The sequence below is a fragment of the Anolis carolinensis genome, unplaced genomic scaffold (genome assembly GCF_035594765.1).
Source record: "Anolis carolinensis isolate JA03-04 unplaced genomic scaffold, rAnoCar3.1.pri scaffold_10, whole genome shotgun sequence".
Classification (NCBI taxonomy): Eukaryota; Metazoa; Chordata; class Lepidosauria; order Squamata; family Dactyloidae; genus Anolis; species Anolis carolinensis.
The window spans coordinates 18,416,423-18,436,208 of NW_026943821.1; the positions used below are offsets into that span (position 1 = coordinate 18,416,423).

General features: G+C 46.8%; 3 protein-coding genes across 4 annotated transcripts; 2 read left to right on the forward strand and 1 right to left on the reverse strand.

The window, feature by feature from the left end:
* Positions 1-50: 50 nt before the first annotated feature.
* Positions 51-4,868, reverse strand: dnali1 (dynein axonemal light intermediate chain 1). The gene is made up of 6 exons (XM_008119891.3): positions 4,734-4,868; positions 2,700-2,893; positions 2,423-2,592; positions 1,873-2,051; positions 1,575-1,739; positions 51-413 (listed from the first exon to the last, which is right to left on the reverse strand). The coding sequence occupies exons 1-6, from the start codon at positions 4,812-4,814 to the stop codon at positions 378-380; spliced, it is 825 nt and encodes a 274-aa protein (XP_008118098.2). The 5' UTR covers positions 4,815-4,868; the 3' UTR covers positions 51-377.
* Positions 4,813-9,050, forward strand: snip1 (Smad nuclear interacting protein 1). The gene is made up of 3 exons (XM_003226901.3): positions 4,813-5,175; positions 6,373-6,929; positions 7,868-9,050. The coding sequence occupies exons 1-3, from the start codon at positions 4,813-4,815 to the stop codon at positions 8,133-8,135; spliced, it is 1,188 nt and encodes a 395-aa protein (XP_003226949.2). The 3' UTR covers positions 8,136-9,050.
* Positions 9,051-10,322: 1,272 nt separating this feature from the next.
* Positions 10,323-19,658, forward strand: meaf6 (MYST/Esa1 associated factor 6). 2 transcript variants are annotated; one of them, XM_062962297.1, is made up of 8 exons: positions 10,323-10,604; positions 11,733-11,848; positions 11,983-12,070; positions 12,243-12,288; positions 12,412-12,607; positions 15,808-15,837; positions 16,462-16,495; positions 19,278-19,658. In XM_062962297.1, the coding sequence occupies exons 1-8, from the start codon at positions 10,404-10,406 to the stop codon at positions 19,284-19,286; spliced, it is 720 nt and encodes a 239-aa protein (XP_062818367.1). In that variant the 5' UTR covers positions 10,323-10,403; the 3' UTR covers positions 19,287-19,658. The 2 variants fall into 2 exon arrangements, with proteins under 2 accessions (XP_062818367.1, XP_062818368.1); XM_062962298.1 differs by lacking the exon at positions 15,808-15,837 and having other exon boundaries at positions 10,324-10,604.
* Positions 19,659-19,786: the final 128 nt, after the last annotated feature.

The window sequence follows — 19,786 nt, forward strand, 5'->3', positions numbered from 1 at the left end:
GAACACGGTTGTTCGTATCAGGGAAAAGTCTATGGAACAAACTGGCCAAGTTTCAGAGATGTGACTAGATTTTAATGTGTCTCTGCACAGCCCTTTGTGGCCCAGGACTAACAGGCTCTTGCATAGAACACAGTACTGAAAAAGTTTGTTACTATTGCATAAAAATATTTTATAAAAACCCCAGCAAATAGGAACGACAGGCAAACCCCAATCCAGTTGAGAGGAATTACTGAAGGCACTGGGTAGGGGCTTTAATCACTATGAGAATCTTAGGTGATCAAGGCAAAAGGGGGTCTCTGGGGAAGTGGGTGTGGAATGCTCTGAAGACCCATTCGCTTGCGGCCAATAACACTTCCTTGGCTTGTCTGTGTGGAGGCCTACTTCTTTGGCGCAATGATACCTTCAAGTTGTGCCTGAAATGCAAAAACAAGAGAAGTCATGGAATGAGTCTTTCTTTCCCTTTGCTGCCCAAAGGTGTACATCTGTCCTGAGAGAAGGGGGAGCACTAGAGTTTTCAAAAAAGGAGTGAGGGCTGCCCATTCAGTATTACATTTGTTGTCCCATGTTTTATACATTAGTTACTCTCATTCCTGGCACGCAGAGCTACTGTGGTACAAGCAGAGTGGAGAGCTGGCCCTGTGTGTCCTGGCAACCAAGGTCTCCTTTCATAATGTTAAATTCTAAAAGGAAATCCAGTTGAAGTTGCTGAAATGGTGGTTTCTGCCTCCTTTGCCCTCCTCTGGCCGCAAATGCCTTTGTTGCCTGATGGCTGGACACCAAGTGCCAGCTGTCAGTTTGGGACTTAGCATAAGGACCAGGACAAGTTGATGTGCTCCATTAGGAGAGGAATGGGGCTGGCCAGCCATTGAGCAGGGAACGGACACTGGGAGCCACACCCAATCTTCCCGCTCGCTCCTTTTGGAGCCAGCCAGCCAAGCTTTCAGAGAGAAACACAGTTTTCCTCTCCCTCCAGTTACGAAATCCCCAACTGCTTGGAGAAAAGTAGATCTGACAAGAAGCTTGCTAAGCAAGCATACTTTGGCTTGGCATTTAAATGGACTTCTCTCTACCACAGACAGGTCATAAAACCAACTGGAGGAAGAATTCTCACCTGTGCAACCTTTGGCCTCTCTTTAGACTGGGGGCAGGTTTGTCAGGGTTATAGTGCCTGCCTGCTAGCCAGGGAAGGGGTCTGGCATATGTCCCTTGGGTTGGCCCCTCTTAAAACCGCATGGGTGCAATGGCACAGACCTCTTGGCCAGTAAACCTTTGCTAAATATTATTTGAAGCTGTTCCATTCGGCCAGCCCTGGGTCCTTACAGTCTTTTAGGCCACTGCCTGTCTATGTGGCATTTCTATGGGCTTGTTTCTGTTGCGGGGGGGGGGGGGGGTTCTTTCAGCAGAAAGGCAATGTCATTGACAAAGCCCCACTACTTTCAGTAATCAAGCCAAACTCATCCATGACTAAGAGGGTAAGCAGAATGACCTGTCAAAAATCAGCAGTTCATTGGGTTGGGTCAGGGGACCACATGAACAGAACTAAGAGATCAGTGGGGACCATTGTCTTGACCAACCTTGAGCTGCTGGTTGGTCCGCTTCAAGAACTGGACCTCCTCTGTGTGCTTCTTCTCCTCCACCTGCCGCCTTTCCATCTCCCGCTTTTCAGTGGCATCGCACTTGGCCTTCTGCTCATTCACTTGCCTCTCCAAGTCCCGCTTCTCTTCCTCTAAGTCTGCAATCTTAGGAGAGAAGGCATGGCTGCCATGAGGGCTCCAAAGGCCTGCCCACCCCTTCCTTCCCTTTCCACTCCTTCCTCTCCCCATGAGAGCGAAGGCATTCTTTTCCTCCTAGTGAAAGGCGACACCCACTTACTTTCTTCTCCATGTCAGCCTTGCCCTGCTCAGCCTGCAGCGCCTTCCGCATCCCAAAGGCCACGCTGCTCTCATACAGGGTCTGGTAGGCCGCGATTGTCATCCGGATTTCATCCCGTACACGTAACAGCAACAGGCCTCGCTCTGCACAGTTGATGGTCACCTGCCGGATCAGCTCATCTGCAAGGCAAGGGACACACCACGCTCTGGCCACCAGCTCTTCTAACTCAAGGCCTGATGCTGCAGCTTCACTTTCAAGGCTGCCGGGAGTCTGCGGCTGAGGCAGCTATTTCAGCCTCTGCATCATCACCACCATTGTGGGAGGAGAGCAGCACCTGCAAACTGTCTCCATCCCCAAACATCTCAAAGTGGGCCCTAGGTCATGATCTTTGGCAGGCCTCTCTGTCTACCATGTACTACTACAGGATTTAGGATAAAATAAATCAGTTTAAATGGTGACATGAAAGTAATTATTACATTTATTTTAGAAATTATATGGATTTCTTGTAAGAAAAATTTACAGCAATGTCAGCTAGTAGATCTCAAAGTACCGAAGCACTGGGAGTAGAGCTCTCTGCGGACGGGGCAGATGCCGGTCTCGCGGGCCTGGCGCTGCTGCAGCTTGAGGTCCAGCTGTTCCTGGAGGTGGACCACATCCATCCGGGTGCTTGGTGTGCTGGACACCTGCTGCGTCCACAGCTGGTTCCCCTCCGCCCATTCCCTGGGGGGGAGGGAGGCAAGAGACATAGGGTCAGTCCCTGGCGGCCAGCCCTTCTCCCTCCCCCCTCCCCCACCCAGCTTCCCAAGGGGCCCCTGGGGCTGGCTCACCGGGGCGGGAGGATGGCGTTGAGGATCTCATCAGCATGCTTCCCAGCCTCGAGGGACGGGGCGGGGGGTTTGCCCTTCGGAGGTGGGATTGGTGGCGGAACAGGGCCCGGGGTGGAGGGTGGTGGTGTCGGGAGCGGAGGGGCAGGAGGCGGCTGAGGAGGCGGAATCGGAGCAGTGCCCTTCAGCGGTGGGGCCTAAGGGGCAGGTAGAGAAACAGTGTTAGAGCCCTTTCCACCAAATCACTATTAAACAGCTGCACACTGTATTCCAGTCCGAAGCAGTCTTGAAGTCATCCAATGAAGGTTGACATGAGTAGTCTAAAGTCCTTTCCAAAATGTTCAAAGCCAAGTCATCTCAGCAATACCGAGGCTGCAAGCCAAAACATATTCTGCACACCAACATCCAAAGTACCATCAATCTTTCAAGGGTTCAAGACACGATGCTCAAGGCTGCAACTCAGAACCTACGTTGCTACCCACAGCTAAATATTCCAGACCTCAGCTATTTATGCAAGTTTCTCAAGTGCTCCCACTTGAGAATGGTAAGACTTTCATTGTCCACTTGGAAAACTATGCAAGTGGGGTCCATGGTGGGAGAAAGAACTCTTGACTGCTTGAGCCAAGTGTGAATGGTGCAATTGGCTACCTTGATTAGCACTGAATGGCCTTGCAGCTTCAAAGCCTGTCTGGGGAAATCCTTTGTTGAGGTATTAGCTGGCCCTGATTTATTTATTTATTTATTTAATACATTTATATCTTCTCACCCCAAAGGGGACTCAGAGTGGCTTACAAATTAAATTTACATACAATATTATATTATTAGCATAGCACAATACTGGCAATAAATTACTATATTGTACTATATAAATATATTGTAATATTATTAGTAATATTACATTTAATATATAACATATAATTTATATTATATTGTATTATTAGTATTATATTGTATTACAAAATATTAATATATGCATATACAGTTTATAATATATATTATTGTAAATTATATTGTATATATGTATACATGCATATATGCATTTGTGTGTGTGTGTGTGTGTATATATGTATGTGTGTGTGTGTGTGTGTGTGTGTGTGTGTATATATATATATATATATATATATATATATATGGTAAAGGTTTTCCCCTGACGTTAAGTCCAGTCGTGACCAACTCTGGGGGTTGGTGCTCATCTCCATTTCTAAGCTGAAGAGCCGGCGTTGTCCATAGACACCTCCAAGGTCATGTGGCTGGTATGACTGCATGGAGCGCCGTTACCTTCCCGCTGCAGCGGTACCTATTGATCTACTCACATTGGCATGTTTTCAAACTGCTAGGTTGGCAGGAGCTGGGGCTAACAGTGGGAGCTCATTCTGCTCCGGGGATTTGAACTTGGGACCTTTTGGTCCGCAAGTTCAGCAGCTCAGCGCTTTAACACACTGTGCCACCAGGGACCCCCTATTTATTTATTTGTATCCCGCCCTTTTCACCCAATAGGGGACTCAGGGCGGCTTACAATAAAAACACATATATAAAAATAATGCAGTTAAAATTAATACAATAAACATTCGTAAAAATATACATATAAATATACAATTGGTGCGTTTCAAGTCTAAAAAACTGGGTCTGTCATTGAGTTCTAAAGCGTGTAGTAGTAATTGATGCTGCTATTATTGTTCGAAGGCCTGGTCCCACAACCAGGTCTTAACTTTTCTATGGAAAGATAGGAGGGAAGGAGCCTGCCTGACATCATTTGGGAGGGCGTTCCATAGGTGGGGAGCCACTCTGTGTAGCCTGACATGGTGGTTGTGAGAGTGGTCCAGCATTTCTGTGTTCTCATATAATATGCTGTGTCCAGGTTGGTTCACCAAGTGTTCTGCTATGGCTGACTTCTCTGGTTGAGTTAGTCTGCAGTGCCTTTCATGTTCCTTGATTCGTGTTTGGGTAATGCTGCGTTTGGGGTCCATTCCCTTCTCATTCCCACACCTTCCTATCCTATCTTCCCTCTTCCCTTCCTTCTTTCCGGGGCCTACTTACCTTGGGTGAGCGCTTCTCGGTGTTGCGGCTCACCAGCACCGGCGTGTCATAGCGGAGCAGCGAGTCCGACGGGGGAATCATGGCGGCGGCGGAGGCGCCCTCGCCCGTCGGGCCTGTTGTGCCGCGGTTGCCATGGCAACCTCCTAGCTCAGGAGGAGATGGCTGCGGCGCACGCCCTGACGTCACCCTCAGAGAGAGAAGGGGGGGGAAAAGGCGCATGCGCGTCACTTCCGAGAGCCGGAACCGGAACCTGAAAGGCAAAGAGGAGCCCGGCGCTTCCACAACAGTCGCCATGGAGGAGGAAGCCGAGCGCCGCCGCCACCGCCGCCATCACCGAAAGCGGAGCCCCTCCGGAGAAGGAGGAGGGAGTCGCTCTCCGCCGAAGGAGAAGCGGAAGAAGAGGAGCCGGAGCCCTCGACGAAGCCTCGTCAGAGTCAAGCAGGTGCGAGGCGGCCCCGCCTGGGCCTTTATGGGCGGCGAGTAGGCCGGAGCCTCTGGCTATATTTGTTGTTTTTGTTCTTCTTATTACACCGGGGAACACAATTTCCGTGGAGTTTCAATCTGACTCTTGGATTTCTTTGACTAACTTTTGGCACCTGGTATTAAACTGCATTAACTCTATAGTGTAGATCAGGTATGGGCAAACTTGGGCTTTCCGGGTGTTTTGGACTTCAACTCCCAGTATTCCTAACAGCCTCAGGTCCCATCCTTTTCTCCCTCAGCCGCTTAAGCGGCTGAGGGAGAAAAGGAAAGGGCCTGAGGCTGTTAGGAATACTGGGAGTTGAAGTCCAAAATACCCAAAGGGCCCAAGTTTGCTCAGGCCTGGGATATACCCGCCCTTCGTCCCTAAAACTATATCAAAAAAGGGGAAAATATGACCTGAATATACTGATATTTATAATAACAACAATAATAATAACTTTATTTTTATATCCCGCTCCCATCTCCCCAGAGGGGACTCGGGGCGGCTCACATGGGGACAAGCCCAGTTCCAAAATACAATAAAATACAGCATAATTAAACCAATGTAAAACAGGTAAAATAGTATATAATCATACAAACCAGCTTAAAATATCAACATAAAACATTAGAACATTATTTAGAGTTATTTTATTAACACAAAGGCTATATAGTGTTCCCTCACTTTTCACGGATTCGCTGTTTCGCGGTTTTTCAATAAACTCTAAAAGACTATTATAAATCATAAAAAATTACAATTTGCAGCCTAAGGAAGGGAGGAAGGAGAAGCCAAAGAGAGAGAAAAGGAGCCCAAGCGGCAACGGGAGGAGAAGGAGGCGATTTATCAACACACGATTGGTAGATAAAGACTTAAAATAGTGTATAACTACTAAAATAAGGTATAAATATTAAAATAAATATAGTGTCCCTACTTCGTGGATTTTCACTTATTGCGGGTGGTCCTGGAACCTAACCCCAGCGATAAGTGAGGGAACACTGTATATATTAGGCATGGGCCACTTCCCAGAAATTGTGGGAGTTGAAGTCCAAAACACTTGGGGGGAGGGAGGGAGGGAGGGCTGATGTTTGCCCATGCTTAGATCCACTTTTCTGTTCATAAGAACGCTCTTCTAAGCCAGGAAACCGGCAGCTGAAGCTGGCCTTAATCTCTCCTTTGCAGGAGCGAGAGGACCCCCCTCGGAGGGGCCATGAGGAACGGCCGCATCGGGACCACGCTGGGCGGGAGAGAAGCGGCAACAGGGACCGGCACCGGGGCCCTTCTGGTCGGAGGAAGCCCCACAGAGATGGCAGGGAGAAGGCCGCTCCCCTGGATTCAGAGCAGGAGGCCCAGAGGGAGTTCTACAATGCGCGCCGGAGGGAGCGCCGCCAGCAAGCGCTCGCCAGTGGGAATGAAGGAGGCCCAGATGAGCAAGTCCCTGACGGGGCAAGCGCAGAGAAGCCGGCTGGCGACAAGGAGAAGCCCAGCTTTGAGCTTTCGGGGGCCCTCCTGGAGGACACAAACACTTTCCGGGGTGTGGTGATCAAATACAGTGAGCCCCCTGAGGCCCGCATCCCCAAGAAGCGGTGGCGGCTCTACCCTTTCAAGAACGACGAGGTCCTCCCGGTCATGTACATCCACCGGCAGAGCGCCTACCTCCTGGGACGGCACCGGCGCATCGCTGACATCCCCATTGACCACCCCTCCTGCTCCAAGCAGCACGCCGTCTTCCAGTACAGGTCAGTCTGTGCTCAGGCATGATAATAATAGTAATAATGTGGCTAAAGTGGGTGGGGAGGCATCCAAAGAAACATTTGGTGAGTCACCAAATGAATAATACAGTAGAGCTTCACTTATCCAAGGTTCTGTATTATCCAAGGCAGTCTGCCTTTTAATAGTCATTGTTTTTGTAGTAAATGTTGCAATGTTTTGGTGCTAATTTCAGAAATACAATAATTACTACATAACATTACTGTATATTGAACTGCTTTTTCTGTCAGTTTCTTGTAAAACATGATGTTTTGGTGCTTAATTTGTAAAATCATAATGTAATTTTATGTTTAATAGGCTTTTTCGTAATCCCTCCTTATTATCCAAGATTTTCGCTTATCCAATGTACTGCCGGCCCGTTTATCTTGGATAAGTGAGACTCTACCATCATAGTAATAGTAATGATTTGTGTAAGGGGAGCAGAGGGGGATCTGGAGAAACATTTGTTGAGCCACCAAATTTATTATTATTATTATTATTATTATTATTATTATTATTTGGCTAAGGTAACAGAGAGGTGCCCAGAGAAACATTTGGTGAATCAGCAAATCAATAATAGTAATAGCATGGCATAGTCAAGAACACACCATCATAAAACATTTAGTAAAATACATATGTTAAAATATGTTTCTATGAAATACACATTAAATACACAGAACAAATATTAAAATATAGCTTGCAGCCAATGCATTTGCTGTGACAGTTTTGTAAGTCAGTACAGGAAGCTTCTCCTGAGTCCAGAGGAGAGGACAGGGAGCTAGAAAAGTATTGGTGTAAGAAGTCTCCGCAGATCAGGGAAAGAGATGCTTTGGGGGTATTAGATTGTTGGAAACTGGGATGGAGTTATGGGTGGCATGTAGCTTCAGAGGGATGTGTTATACTGACTGAACCTCATATTTCTTGCCAGGTTGGTGGAATACACCCGCCCGGATGGCACAACGGGCCGGAAAGTGAAGCCTTACATCATCGACCTCGGTTCAGGCAATGGCACCTTTCTGAACAATCAGCGCATCGAGCCTCAGCGTTACTACGAACTGAAAGAGAAAGACGTGCTGAAGTTTGGTTTCAGCAGCAGGGAATACGTTCTCCTCCATGAATCTTCAGACACCACAGAAGTGGATCATAAGGAGGAGGAAGAAGAGGAGGAAGAGGAGGAGGAGGAGGAATCCACTTGAAAGCTCCTCTGAAGAGGAGGGAAGCCTGGGCCTTTTTGTGCAGCTGAACTCAGATCCGGACCGGATGGTTGAGACACTGCTGCCCTGACACCTCTCACTGCCTTAAACTCTTGCGTCGGGACACTTTATGGCTCATTTGCCTCCAGGTTCATCCGTTGCATGCCTTGACTGGCAGAGTCAGTTATTCAGCTGGTTCGGAGGAGCAAGGGAGCTTCTCGTAGGCCAGCCAAGGAAGCAGCGAGGTCACAAACCACACTGGACAAAAGCAGGGCCTTTCCCAAAATGACCAACTGTTATATTGATTTTGTTCTTTTTCCCTGCCTTCCCTGCCCTAGTTTGACAGCTGAAAAATAGAAGCTACTTATTATTTTTTAAATTAGAATTTTAGAATATACAAAGCTTGGTGGATGTTCTGTGTAATGTCTTTGTTTTTTTTATTAATGTGTTAAAAGGAAATAACTTATAAGACTTTTTATGGATTTCTACAATGCACATAACCAGTTTTCAGGGATAAATGTGTGCAACTAACTCCCAGGCTGTATTGTCTGGAGTTAAAAAAAGAGCAGTTCCATCCATTGGTTTTTGCGGATTTCGTATCAATGAAATGGGGTGGGGGGTTCGATACAAGCGCTTTCGTGGTCACCGTGGCCGTTGTCCCACTTGATGCAGTGGCCATAATTCCCAGCAAAGCCATGAGGAGAACAACGTCATCGTGTGTCTCATAGAAGAGAGGACTGGGGAGAGGCAGTCCAAGGCTTTGCAGAGGGATCGTGGGTTTATGTTCATGTAAGCGTGGGGCCAAAGACCATTTATTCAGGCAGAAGGTGCCAGAAAACAGCTTGGGACAGCGGTTTGTTGTCCTTTAATATAGTCTGTATTTTTTAAAAAATAAAATATTTGTAAATTTAGTTTGAACGCATTGTTGTTGTGATATTCTTTCTCCAAGCAGTCTCTCTTCTGTAAAGTATAACTTACAAACGGCAGGAAGATATCAAAGGTGTGCATCAAGGTATCTCTGCAAGTGTTTTTCCTTGTTCTCAGGAACACATTATTGGGGAATCGCTGGCCTTATTCCATCTTGTGCCCGGTTCGAATCGGTGAGATGGGGTGAGCTCCTGTCTGTCAGCTCTAGCTTGTGGGGACATGAGAGAAGCCTCCCAGCAGGATAGTAACACATCTGGGCATTCCCTGGGCAACGCCAATTATATGGCTTCTAGGGCTATTTAGAGAGGGAAGTAGAAAAGGAGATAAAGAAATTTGTCAACACAGCTTTATTGCAGCTAGATTAATACAGTAGAGTCTCATTTATCCAACATTCGCTTATCCAACGTTCTGGATTATCCCAACGCATTTTTGTAGTCAATGTTTTCAATACATCGTGATATTTTGGTGCTAAATTCGTAAATACAGTAATTACTATGTAGCATTACTGCCTATTGAACTATTTTTTTTGGTCAAATTTGTTGTAAAACATGATGTTTTGGTGCTTAATTTGTAAAATCATAACCTAATTTGATGTTTAATAGGCTCCTTAATCTCTCCATATTATCCAACATATTCTCTTATCCAATGTTCTGCCAGCCCGTTTATGTTGGGTAAGTGAGACTTTACTGTAGTAGTGAAATCTTGGAAGAGGCGGGGGGAAAAACTATCTAAAAAGGATTGGAGGAAAAAGTCACTAGACTATATTCAAATGGCCAAATTATACAATGGTATTCAGGGAGGAAACAATGAGGAATTCGCTAAAAAATTGAGACTTGGCATTTGAATATTTGGAAAGAATATAAGGGTAGGTTTTAATAGGCCAAATTGCACCACTTGAAGTAGCAGCCAACAATGGAAGGACCAAGGCAGTGACATCTCTGGCCTAACCCTTGTTCAGATATCAGCCAGCCCGCCAATATCTTAAATCAAGAAATAGTTTTCAAAGATCTATAGAGATACCCAGCAAGCGAGAGTCCAAAAGTGGCAGGCTAAAACTTGGAACCTCAAGCCATGGCTAATACCGAATGGGAGGCTACACAGAAGACTGGGCGACTTGGAAGGCGCTGAACAGACTGCGCTCTGGAGCCACAAGTTGGCGCACGCCTGTCAATCTAGCCTCAACAGGGGGCTGTCGTGCAGGGAGGGCAGGCTCCTCCCCCGGAGGCGGAGCCTAGCGCCGCCTCGCTCCCTCCTGGCCCCGCCTCCTGCCCGCTCTGCTGCCACTGCTGGGCCCAGGCTCCTCGGGAGGCCTTCCTTCCGTTCTTCCCTCCTCTTTGAGCGGCCATGGCGGCTCTGCACGGGGGTGGCGGCGGGGGAGGGGGCGGCGGCGGAGGCGGCGGGGGAGGAGGGGCGGGGGGCGGCGGAGGAGGGGGCGGCGGCGGCGGAGGGGGCTCCTCCGGGGCGGCCAAGGCCGGCGCCCCTCCGCAGATCCCGGACACCCGCCGCGAACTGGCCGAGCTGGTCAAGCGCAAGCAGGAGCTGGCGGTGAGCAGAATGGGGAGGGAGGGGAGAGGAGCAGGGAGGGAGGGAAGGAGGGGCGCCGGACCCCCCCCCCCCCCCCAAGTGGCCTCCTTCATGGAGGCAATGGCTGGTGGCTTGCCGTTCTTCCCTCCCTCCCGCGCTCCCTCCCTCCCTCCCGCCATCTCTTTCCCTTCTTACTCTCTTGCCCCCTCTTTCCTTCTTCCCTTTCTTTCCCCTCCCTCCCTCCTCTCTTTCTTCTTTCTTTCCTTCTTTCTTTCATTCTTTCTTTCCCCTTCCTTCCTTCCTTCCTTCTTCCATCCTTCCTTTCCTCTCTCCTCTTTCTCTTTTCCTTCCTTCTTTCCTTCCTTCCTTTCCTCTCTCCTTCCTCTTTTTCTTTTTCTTCCTTCTTCTCTTTCTTCCTTTCCTCTCCTTCCACTCTTTCTCTCCCTTCCTTCCTTCCTTCCCTCTCTCCTTCCTCTCTTTCTCTTTTCCTTCCTTCCTTCCTTCCTTCCTTCTTTCTCTCCTTCCTCTCTTTCTCTTTTCCTTCCTTCCTTCCTTCCTTCCTTCCTTCCTTCCTTCCTTCCTTCCCTCTCTCCTTCCTCTCTTTCTTCCTTTCCCCTTCCTTTCTTCCTTTCTTCCCGCCTTCCTCTCTTTCTCTCCCTTCCTACCTTCTTTCCTTTCCCCTTTCCTTTCTTCATTTCGTCCCTCCTTCCACTCTTTCTCTCCCTTCCTTCCTTCCTTTCCTCTCTCCTCCTTCTCTTTTCCTTCCTTCCTTCTTTCCTTCCTTCCTTCCTTCCTTTCCTCTCACCTTCCTCTCTTTCTCTTTTCCTTCCTTCTTCTTCTCTTCCTTCCTTTCCCCTTCCTTCCTTCCTTTCCTCTCCTTCCACTCTTTCTTTCTCCCTTCCTTCCTTTTCTCTCTCCTTCCTCTCTTTCTCTCTCCCTTCCTTCCTTCCCTCCTTCCCCTCTTTATTTCTTTCCTCCCTACCTCCCTCCTTCCATTATTTCATCCTTCCTTCCTTTCTACCTTTCTATTTTCCACCCTTCTTTCTCCCTCTCTTCCTCCCCCGTGGATGCAATGGCTGATGGCTTTCCTTCCTTCCTTCCCTCCTTCCTTCCTTCATACCTTCCTTCCTTCCCTCTTCCTGTTCCCAGGAGACGCTGGCCAACCTGGAGCGCCAGATCTACGCCTTCGAGGGCAGCTACCTGGAGGACACCCAGATGTACGGCAACATCATCCGCGGGTGGGACCGCTACCTCACCAACCAGAAGTAAGCAAGGAAGGCCTGGCACATTGGGTGTGTGTGTGTGCTGTGGTGCCTGGGCACGCACAGAGTGCCTGCCCCCAAACCCAGCCAGGAGGACCCAGACCCAGTGCCTGCCTCTCCCTCTTTCTCCCTGCCAGGAACTCCAACAGCAAGAACGACCGGCGGAACCGCAAGTTCAAGGAAGCCGAGCGCCTCTTCAGCAAGTCCTCGGTGACCTCTGCTGCCGTGAGTCCCTTCTTCCCACTCCTCCCAGGATGTGGGGGGCACCATACCTGTGCAAGACCCAGTTGCTGGCCTCTCCAGCCAGCCTTGACCCCACCTTTCTCCACCCCCTGGACTTCCCTCACTCCCTCTTTCTCTCTGCCCTCCTCATCCTGGCCTCTCCTCTGTTTTCTAGGCGGTCAGCGCATTGGCTGGAGTTCAGGACCAGCTCATTGAGAAACGTAAGTTGGATCGGGTGTATTTCCTCTGGCGCTGAGTCCGGCGACCTTCCCAGCCTCCTTCTGCCCCCAAGACCCTTCAACTGAGGCTTTCCTTTGCTCCCCCCTCCCGAATTGTTGCTGCAGGTGAACCCGGCAGTGGGACGGAGAGCGACACATCCCCGGACTTCCACAACCAGGAGAACGAGCCCAGCCAGGAGGAGGCCGAGGAGCTGGACGGCGCCGTCCAGGGGGTCAAGCCGCAGAAGGCTGCCTCCTCCGCCTCTGCCAGCCACCACAGTAGCAGCAGCCACAAGAAGCGCAAGAACAAAAACCGACACAGGTGGGCCAGCGGGGCTGGGACTGGGCATTGTGGGCAGAGAGGCAGTGATGGGCTGGGAAGGGCTTCCCTTGCAAGGGAGCCCTTCAGACCCTCCCAGCCCAGGCCCCAGCATGCCATACTGATTTGAGTCTCATGTGCCATCAAGTCTAATGCGCACCTTCATTTGCAAAACCCTGAAATCAGTAAAAGTCTATGCTGCCGAATGTAATGTGCAGCGGCAAAAAGCACGCTTTTTGTAATTTGGGCAAAAATGGTGTGTATTATTGTTGTTGCCTGCTTAGGATTCCTTCATTACAAACAATTGTGCTAAAACACCAAAGCTTCCAACGATGGAAAAGAAAACCTTGGAGTGTGTCTATCCTGTTGAATGAACCCACTTTAACTGCCTTGGTTCAATGCTATGCAATCTTGTCAAACAATCCTGGTTTGACAAGGTTTTGAACCTTCCGGCTATCTGTCGGGTGTGTTTTGAATGCGATTTTCCTGCTTCTTGACTGGTGTTTGGACTAGATGGCCCGCAAGGGCTCTTCCAACTCTATGATTCTCTGCCAAAGAAGCCTGGTTCTTCACCAAACTACAAATCCTAGCATTGCGTAGTATTGAGCCATGTCCTTCTAATTAGCACCAAGATCACTGTATGTTGCAAATCTAATGTGCACCTTAATTTTGGCCAGGTCATTTAGCCAAAAAAGGTGAGCATTATATTTGAGTAAATACGGTCATTGCTTCTGTCTCTCTGTTGTGTTGTGCTGGAAGACCGGGTGTTGTAGTACAGAGGGAAAGTCCCATTTTGTCACCCAATAATTTATTTATTTATTTATTTGAAGTATTTATATTCCGCCCTTCTCACCCCAAAGGGGACTCAGGGCGGATCACATTGTATACATATAAGGCAAACATTCAATGCCATATACACATAGAACAAAGACAGAGACAGACGCAGAGGCAATTTAACCTTCTCCTGAGGGATGCTGAGTTCTCCCTCCATCTCTCTCTGTATGCCTTCCAGTACCCTGTGAGGTAGGACAGGCATTGAGAAAGGTTGTTTAAACTCCTCAAGGACATATTAACAAAGGAGACGGAGCTGAATGAGTTGATGCAGAATAGGCACCTACATCAGTGTGGCCAAATGGTTAGATCCCAAGACTGCTGTCAGCAGGGAAAGTGCATCAATGGAGGCAAGAAGAGGGCAGCAGACAGAGGCAGAGAACCATAGGATCATAGAGTTGGAAGGGGCCATCCAGTCCAGCCTCTTTTGCCAGGCAGGAAAAGCATAATCAGCACCCTCCCCACAGATGGCCATCCGGCTTCTGCTTAATAATAACAACAACAACAACAACAACAACAACAGAGTTGGAAGAAACCTCCAGGGGCCATCTAGTCCACCCTTTTCTTTCTGCTGGGTAGAAAAAGCACAATCTTTACCCTCCCCACAGATCGCCATCCAGCCTCTGGTTTATTGTTGTTGTTGTTATTATTATAGAATATAAAATTAAAGAGATCCCAGGGGCCATCTAGCTTAGCCCCTTTCTATCAGGCAGGAAAAGTACCATCAAATAATAATAATAATAATTTTATTTATATCCTGCTTTTCTCCCTCACGGGACACAAAGCAGCCTACGGCATATTAAAATCATGTAAACAACAATCTTAATACATCAATAATAAGTATAAAGCATAATAAAATAAACACTTCAAAACAAAAATACAGTAGAGTCTCACTTATCCAAGCTAAACGGGCCGGCAGAACCTTGGATAAGTGAATATCTTGGATAATAAGGAGGGATTAAGGAAAAGCCTATTAAACATCAAATTAGGTCATGATTTTACAAATTAAGCACCAAAACATCATGTCATATAACACATTTGACAGAAAAAGTAGTTCAATACGCAGTAATGTTATGTGTAATTACTGTATTTGCAAATTTAGCACCAATATATCACAATATATTGAAAACATTGACTACAAAAATGGCTTGGATAATCCAGAACCTTGAATAAGCGAGTCTTGGATAAGTGAGACTCTACTGTAATATACATTCACATTATGGCACTAAAAGCACCCCCCCCCCCCCCGACAGATGGCCATCCAGCCTCTGCTTAATAATAATAGAATAATGGAATATAGAGTTGGAAGGGCTTCCAGGGGCCGTCCAGTTCACCTCCTTTCTGCCTGGGAAAGAGGGCTCCTTCTCTTCCAGCTCCTCCAGTAGCAGGGAGTTCCAGAGTGAGCGTGGGCTCTCTTTTACTGCTGGAGGACAGAGGCAGGTTTCTTTGCTCAGTTCTGACCTGGGTGCGGATTCTGTGAGATAAACCCTGGGTGTCTCTCGTCCTCCTGTCCCGTTCTTTCCTATTTGTGGGAGCAGGGAGTCGGGGACTGCAATAGGGAGAAAGAGCTTTTTTGCTTGCTTCCTTCGCCTCGTCTGGGCTTCTATCCCCTTCCAGTGAAGCTCTGTTCTCAGCTTGTGAGTGAGGCTGTGTTGTGTTTGTGTCTTTTTGTGTGTGAGAGAGAGATGCCTGGGCCAGGACTCCTCCTAACTCCGCTTCCTGCCTTTCACCTGGGAGTCTCCTGAGGGGTCCAGAGCCTTCTGCCCCAAACCCTGGTTATTAGGGCCACTCTACCCCAGGTTTCCTGGTGCCTTTAGAGAAGGCATGGGCCAACTTGGGCCCTCCGTCCAGGTGTTTTGGACTTCAACTCCCACCATTCCTCACAGCCTCAGGCCCTTTTCTTTACCCCCTCATCCGCTTACTTCAGATAAAGAAACAGCAATAAATCCTTAGAAGCAGTTTCCATATGCAGACTCAAAGCAGGCACAAGGGGAGCAAAGGCTTAGGTATTAGAGTCAGTTTGTTGCCAACAAAAGCTGACTGAACCTGCTTCTGATTTACAGCCCTGAATTCAGCGGCTGAGGGGTAAAGAAAAGGTCCTGAGGCTGTGAGGAATGGTGGGAGTTGAAGTCCAAAACACCTGGATGGAGGGCCTAAGTTGGCCCATGTCTGGTGAAGAGGCCCTTAGATTTACCGTTCCCTTCCTGCAATGGGCGGTGGCTCCGCGGCTCCTCTTTTCCCAATTAATGTCATTCTGAAATGCTCTCTTCCTTGGGTGGCTCTAATCAACTAACACTTTTAATTCCCTCGAATATTAATTTCTGTTGCTTCCTTCCTTTCTTCCTTCCTTCCTTTCAAACGCTGGCCCTCAGCCCGTCTGGCATGTTTGATTATGACTTTGAGTAAGTTTGCCTTGCCTTGATTGGGGTTCTTTGCTGTGCTGCCTAGGCCTCCCCTCCTTCCCTGCCATCTCCTGTCTCCCAGACCCCCTCCCCAGCCATTCTAACCCATAGTTTATGTATCTGTTTAATTGTAGGTATGTGTATTAGGTTGTTAGGCGGGCAAGGTTTTTAAAATACAGACAAAAGCGCGTCGGAGGTAACGTTCCGTTTAACCGCCTTGGCAAATCCCTTCCTTCCCTCCCAATCAGCTTCTATTGAGAGCCTTTTTTATTTTGGACTTTTGCTTTGCTTTCTAAGGCTACTGGCCCATTTGGATTTGGCAATTTCCTCCCACCTCTAGGCCAATCCTTGAAGCAGGCCAATCTCGTGCATGCCATTTATGTGGGCTTTAGTGCTGCCCAACCCTCTAATTTTGTCCCCTTTTGCTGATTGAATGGTGCAACTTGCCCTTTAGAGCCAAAACGGGGTCTGGGCTGAAGGCTACTGGTTGAACTGGGAGGTGGGTGGTGATGGTGGTGGGTTGCCAAGCTCTGCCTGCGGTGGTATTGTTCCTGTCATGGGTGACGGGGATGGCAGTTGCCAATGGACCCCACTTTTCACTCCGTTCCCCTTTCTACTTTGCAGGATCGATCTCAAGCTGAACAAAAAGCCCCGAGCTGTAAGTATTACCGTATATACTCGAGTATAAGCCGACCCGAATATAAGCTGAGACACCTAATTTTACCACAAAAACCTGAGAAAACATTGGCTCCAGTATAAGCCGAGATACAGTAGAGTCTCACTTATCCAAGCTAAACGGGCCAGCAGAAGCTTGGATAAGCGAATATCTTGGATAATAAGGAGGGATTAAGGAAAAGCCTATTAAACATCAAATTGGGTTATGATTTTACAAATTAAGCACCAAAACATCATGTTATACAACAAATTTGACAGAAAAAGTAGTTCGATACGCAGTAATGTTATGTTGTAATTACTGTATTTATGACTTTAGCACCAAAATATCACGATATATTGAAAACATTGACTACAAAAATGGCTTGGATTATCCAGAGGCTTGGGTAAGCGAGGCTTGGATAAGTGAGACTCTACTGTACCAATAAAATTACATTAATTGAGGCATCAGTAGTTTAAATGTTTTTGAATCTTTACATCAAACTGTAATTTATGATATGACTGTTCAACTCTGATTAAATTATTATTATTATTATTATTGTGTTGTCGAAGGCTTTCATGGCCGGGATCACAGGGTTGTTGTATGTCTTTCAGGCTGTGTCAGGAGATAATACTCCTGGAACATGGCCACACAACCTGAAAGACATACAACAACCCTATTATTATTATTATTTACTTCATTTCTATCCCGCTCTTCTCATCCTGCAGGGGATTCAGAGCGGCATACAACATACATTTAGGCAAAAATTCAGTGCCACATTATACAAAGCAAATAAAACATAAAAAAAATCAATAGAAACAATCAATATATGTAAAAAAACCCATTAAAATTAAGGTATTAAAACATAAAAATAAATCATTATTTTCATCTTTTTCAATGTAAATGTTCTTATGTATCCTTTTAATAATAATAGAGTGAGATAATAAATGTAATAATAATAAATGCAGTAAAATAATAAATATATTATTATTATTATTATTAATAATAATAATAGAGTAAAATAAATGTAGAAGTAACAACAATAATAGAGTAAAATAATAAATATAATAATGATAATTAATAGAGAAAAATAATAAATATACTATATATGCTTGAGTATAAGCCAAATTGAATATAAGCCCACCAGGACCCTCACCTGAGTATAAGCCAAGGAAGTTTTTTTTTTTCAGTCCTAAAAAAGGGCTGAAAAACTAGGCTTATACTCGAGTATATACAGTACGTCACCACACGCACACCACCATCTTATGCTGTGCTTCCCTACCCTGTTGTGTCTGGGTCCAGGCCTGTTGTGGGCAGGAGTCCAGTGGGATATGGAAGGTACAGATTAATAGAATCCTAGAGTCGGAAGAGAGCCCAAGGGCCACCCAGTCCAACCCCATTCTATCACATACAAATACATAATCCAAGCCCTCCTGACAGGTGGCCATCCAGCCTCTGCTTAAAAACCTCCAGGCAAGGAGACATCATTAGCACATTCCACGGTTGAGTGGATCTTACCACCAGGAAGTTCTTCCTAATGTTTAGTAGGGAACCCTTAGTGGCATAATGGGTTAAACCCTTGTGCCGGCAGGACTGCTGACCGAAAGGTTGGCGATTCAAATCCAGGGAGTGGGGTGAGCTCTTTTCTGTCAGCTCCAGCTTCCCATGTGACAATATGAGAAAAGCATCCCACAGGATGGTAACACATCTGGGCGTCCCCTGGGCAATGTCCTTGCAGACGGTCACACAAGAAGTGCCTTGCAGTTTCTCAAATCGCTCCTGACACGAAAAAAATAGGTGGGATCTCTTTTCCTGCCATTTGAATTCATTGCTCCATAGGGTCCCAGTCTCTGGAGCAGCAGAAAATAAAATAATAATAATGATAATAATAATAATGATAATAATACACTATTATAATTGTATATTTATATTACATGCAATATTACTAATAATTTTGCAATATAGTTGTATAGTACAATATAATAATATATAATGCTTATATAGTGCTTATATTGTGCTATACTAATAATATAAGGGGTCCCTTATAACGCACAGTGTGTTAAAGCGCTGAGCTGCTGAACTTGCGGACCAAAAGGTCCCAGGTTCAAATCCTGGGAGCGGAATGAGCATCCGCTGTTAGCCCCAGCTCCTGCCAACCTAGCAGTTCGAAAACATGCAAATGTAAGTAGATCAATAGGTACCGCTCCGACGGGAAGGTAAGGGCGCTCCATGCAGTCATGCCGGCCACATGACCTTGGAGGTGTCTATGGACAACGCCGGCTCTTCGGCTTAGAAATGGAGATGAGCACCAAGCCCCAGAGTCGGTCACGACTGGACTTAACGTCAGGGGAAACCTTTATCTTTTTAATAATAAGAATAAGAAGAATAAGAATGAGAATAATAATACACTATTATAATTGTATATTTATATTACATGCAATATTACTAATAATATTGCAATATAGTCATATAGTACAATATAATAATATAAAATGCTTATATAGTGCTTATATTGTACTATACTAATAATATAATATATTGTATGTATATATAACTTGTAAGCTGCCCTGAGTCCTCTTCGGGGTGAGGAGGGCGGGATATAAATGTCACTAATAAATAATAATAGGACATCCTTTCAGATATGGAAACATGGCTCTCATGTTCCCTTCTCTTCTCCAAGATAAACATTCTTGAATCGGGTATGTGTGTGTGTGTGTGTGGGGGGGGGGTGAACCTGCTGTGTGAAGGCCCCACATTGATGCCCATTTTCCTCCTCTCTTTCCTGCAGGACTACTAGGCTTCTCTGTGCCACTTCATCCAAGAACTCCTCCCCTCCTGACCTTCCCCTCCCGCCTTCTCTGGTCGCATCGAGAGACTGAATAAGCACAACGCTCCTTCCCAGACCGTACGCCTTCTCTGCCGTTTGTGGCCCAGATCCAAGGGCAACAGTTGCTGGAGGTGGCACCTTTCCTTTGGGAAAGGCAGGCCTCCCTCCCACGGACCGACTGGCCTGAGCCCTAACCATTTCAGAACATAGCCATCCATTGTGAGACGCTCCTCTTGATGTTCCCTTCTGCTTCTCTCCTGCTTTGGGTTCCAGCCTCTTTTCTCTTGCTATTTTCTTGTATGTTGTTTTTTTTCCTTTTTTAAATAAACCTTGATATTTAAACTTCTAGTTTTTTTAAAAAAAAGTAAGTTGATGTGTGCTGCAGCCTGTTTGGAGGCTGCTGAGTCCTTTCAAAGCAAAAGGGAGGGAGGAAGGTGTCAAGCCATTTCTTTGGAGGAAAATGGGGGAGC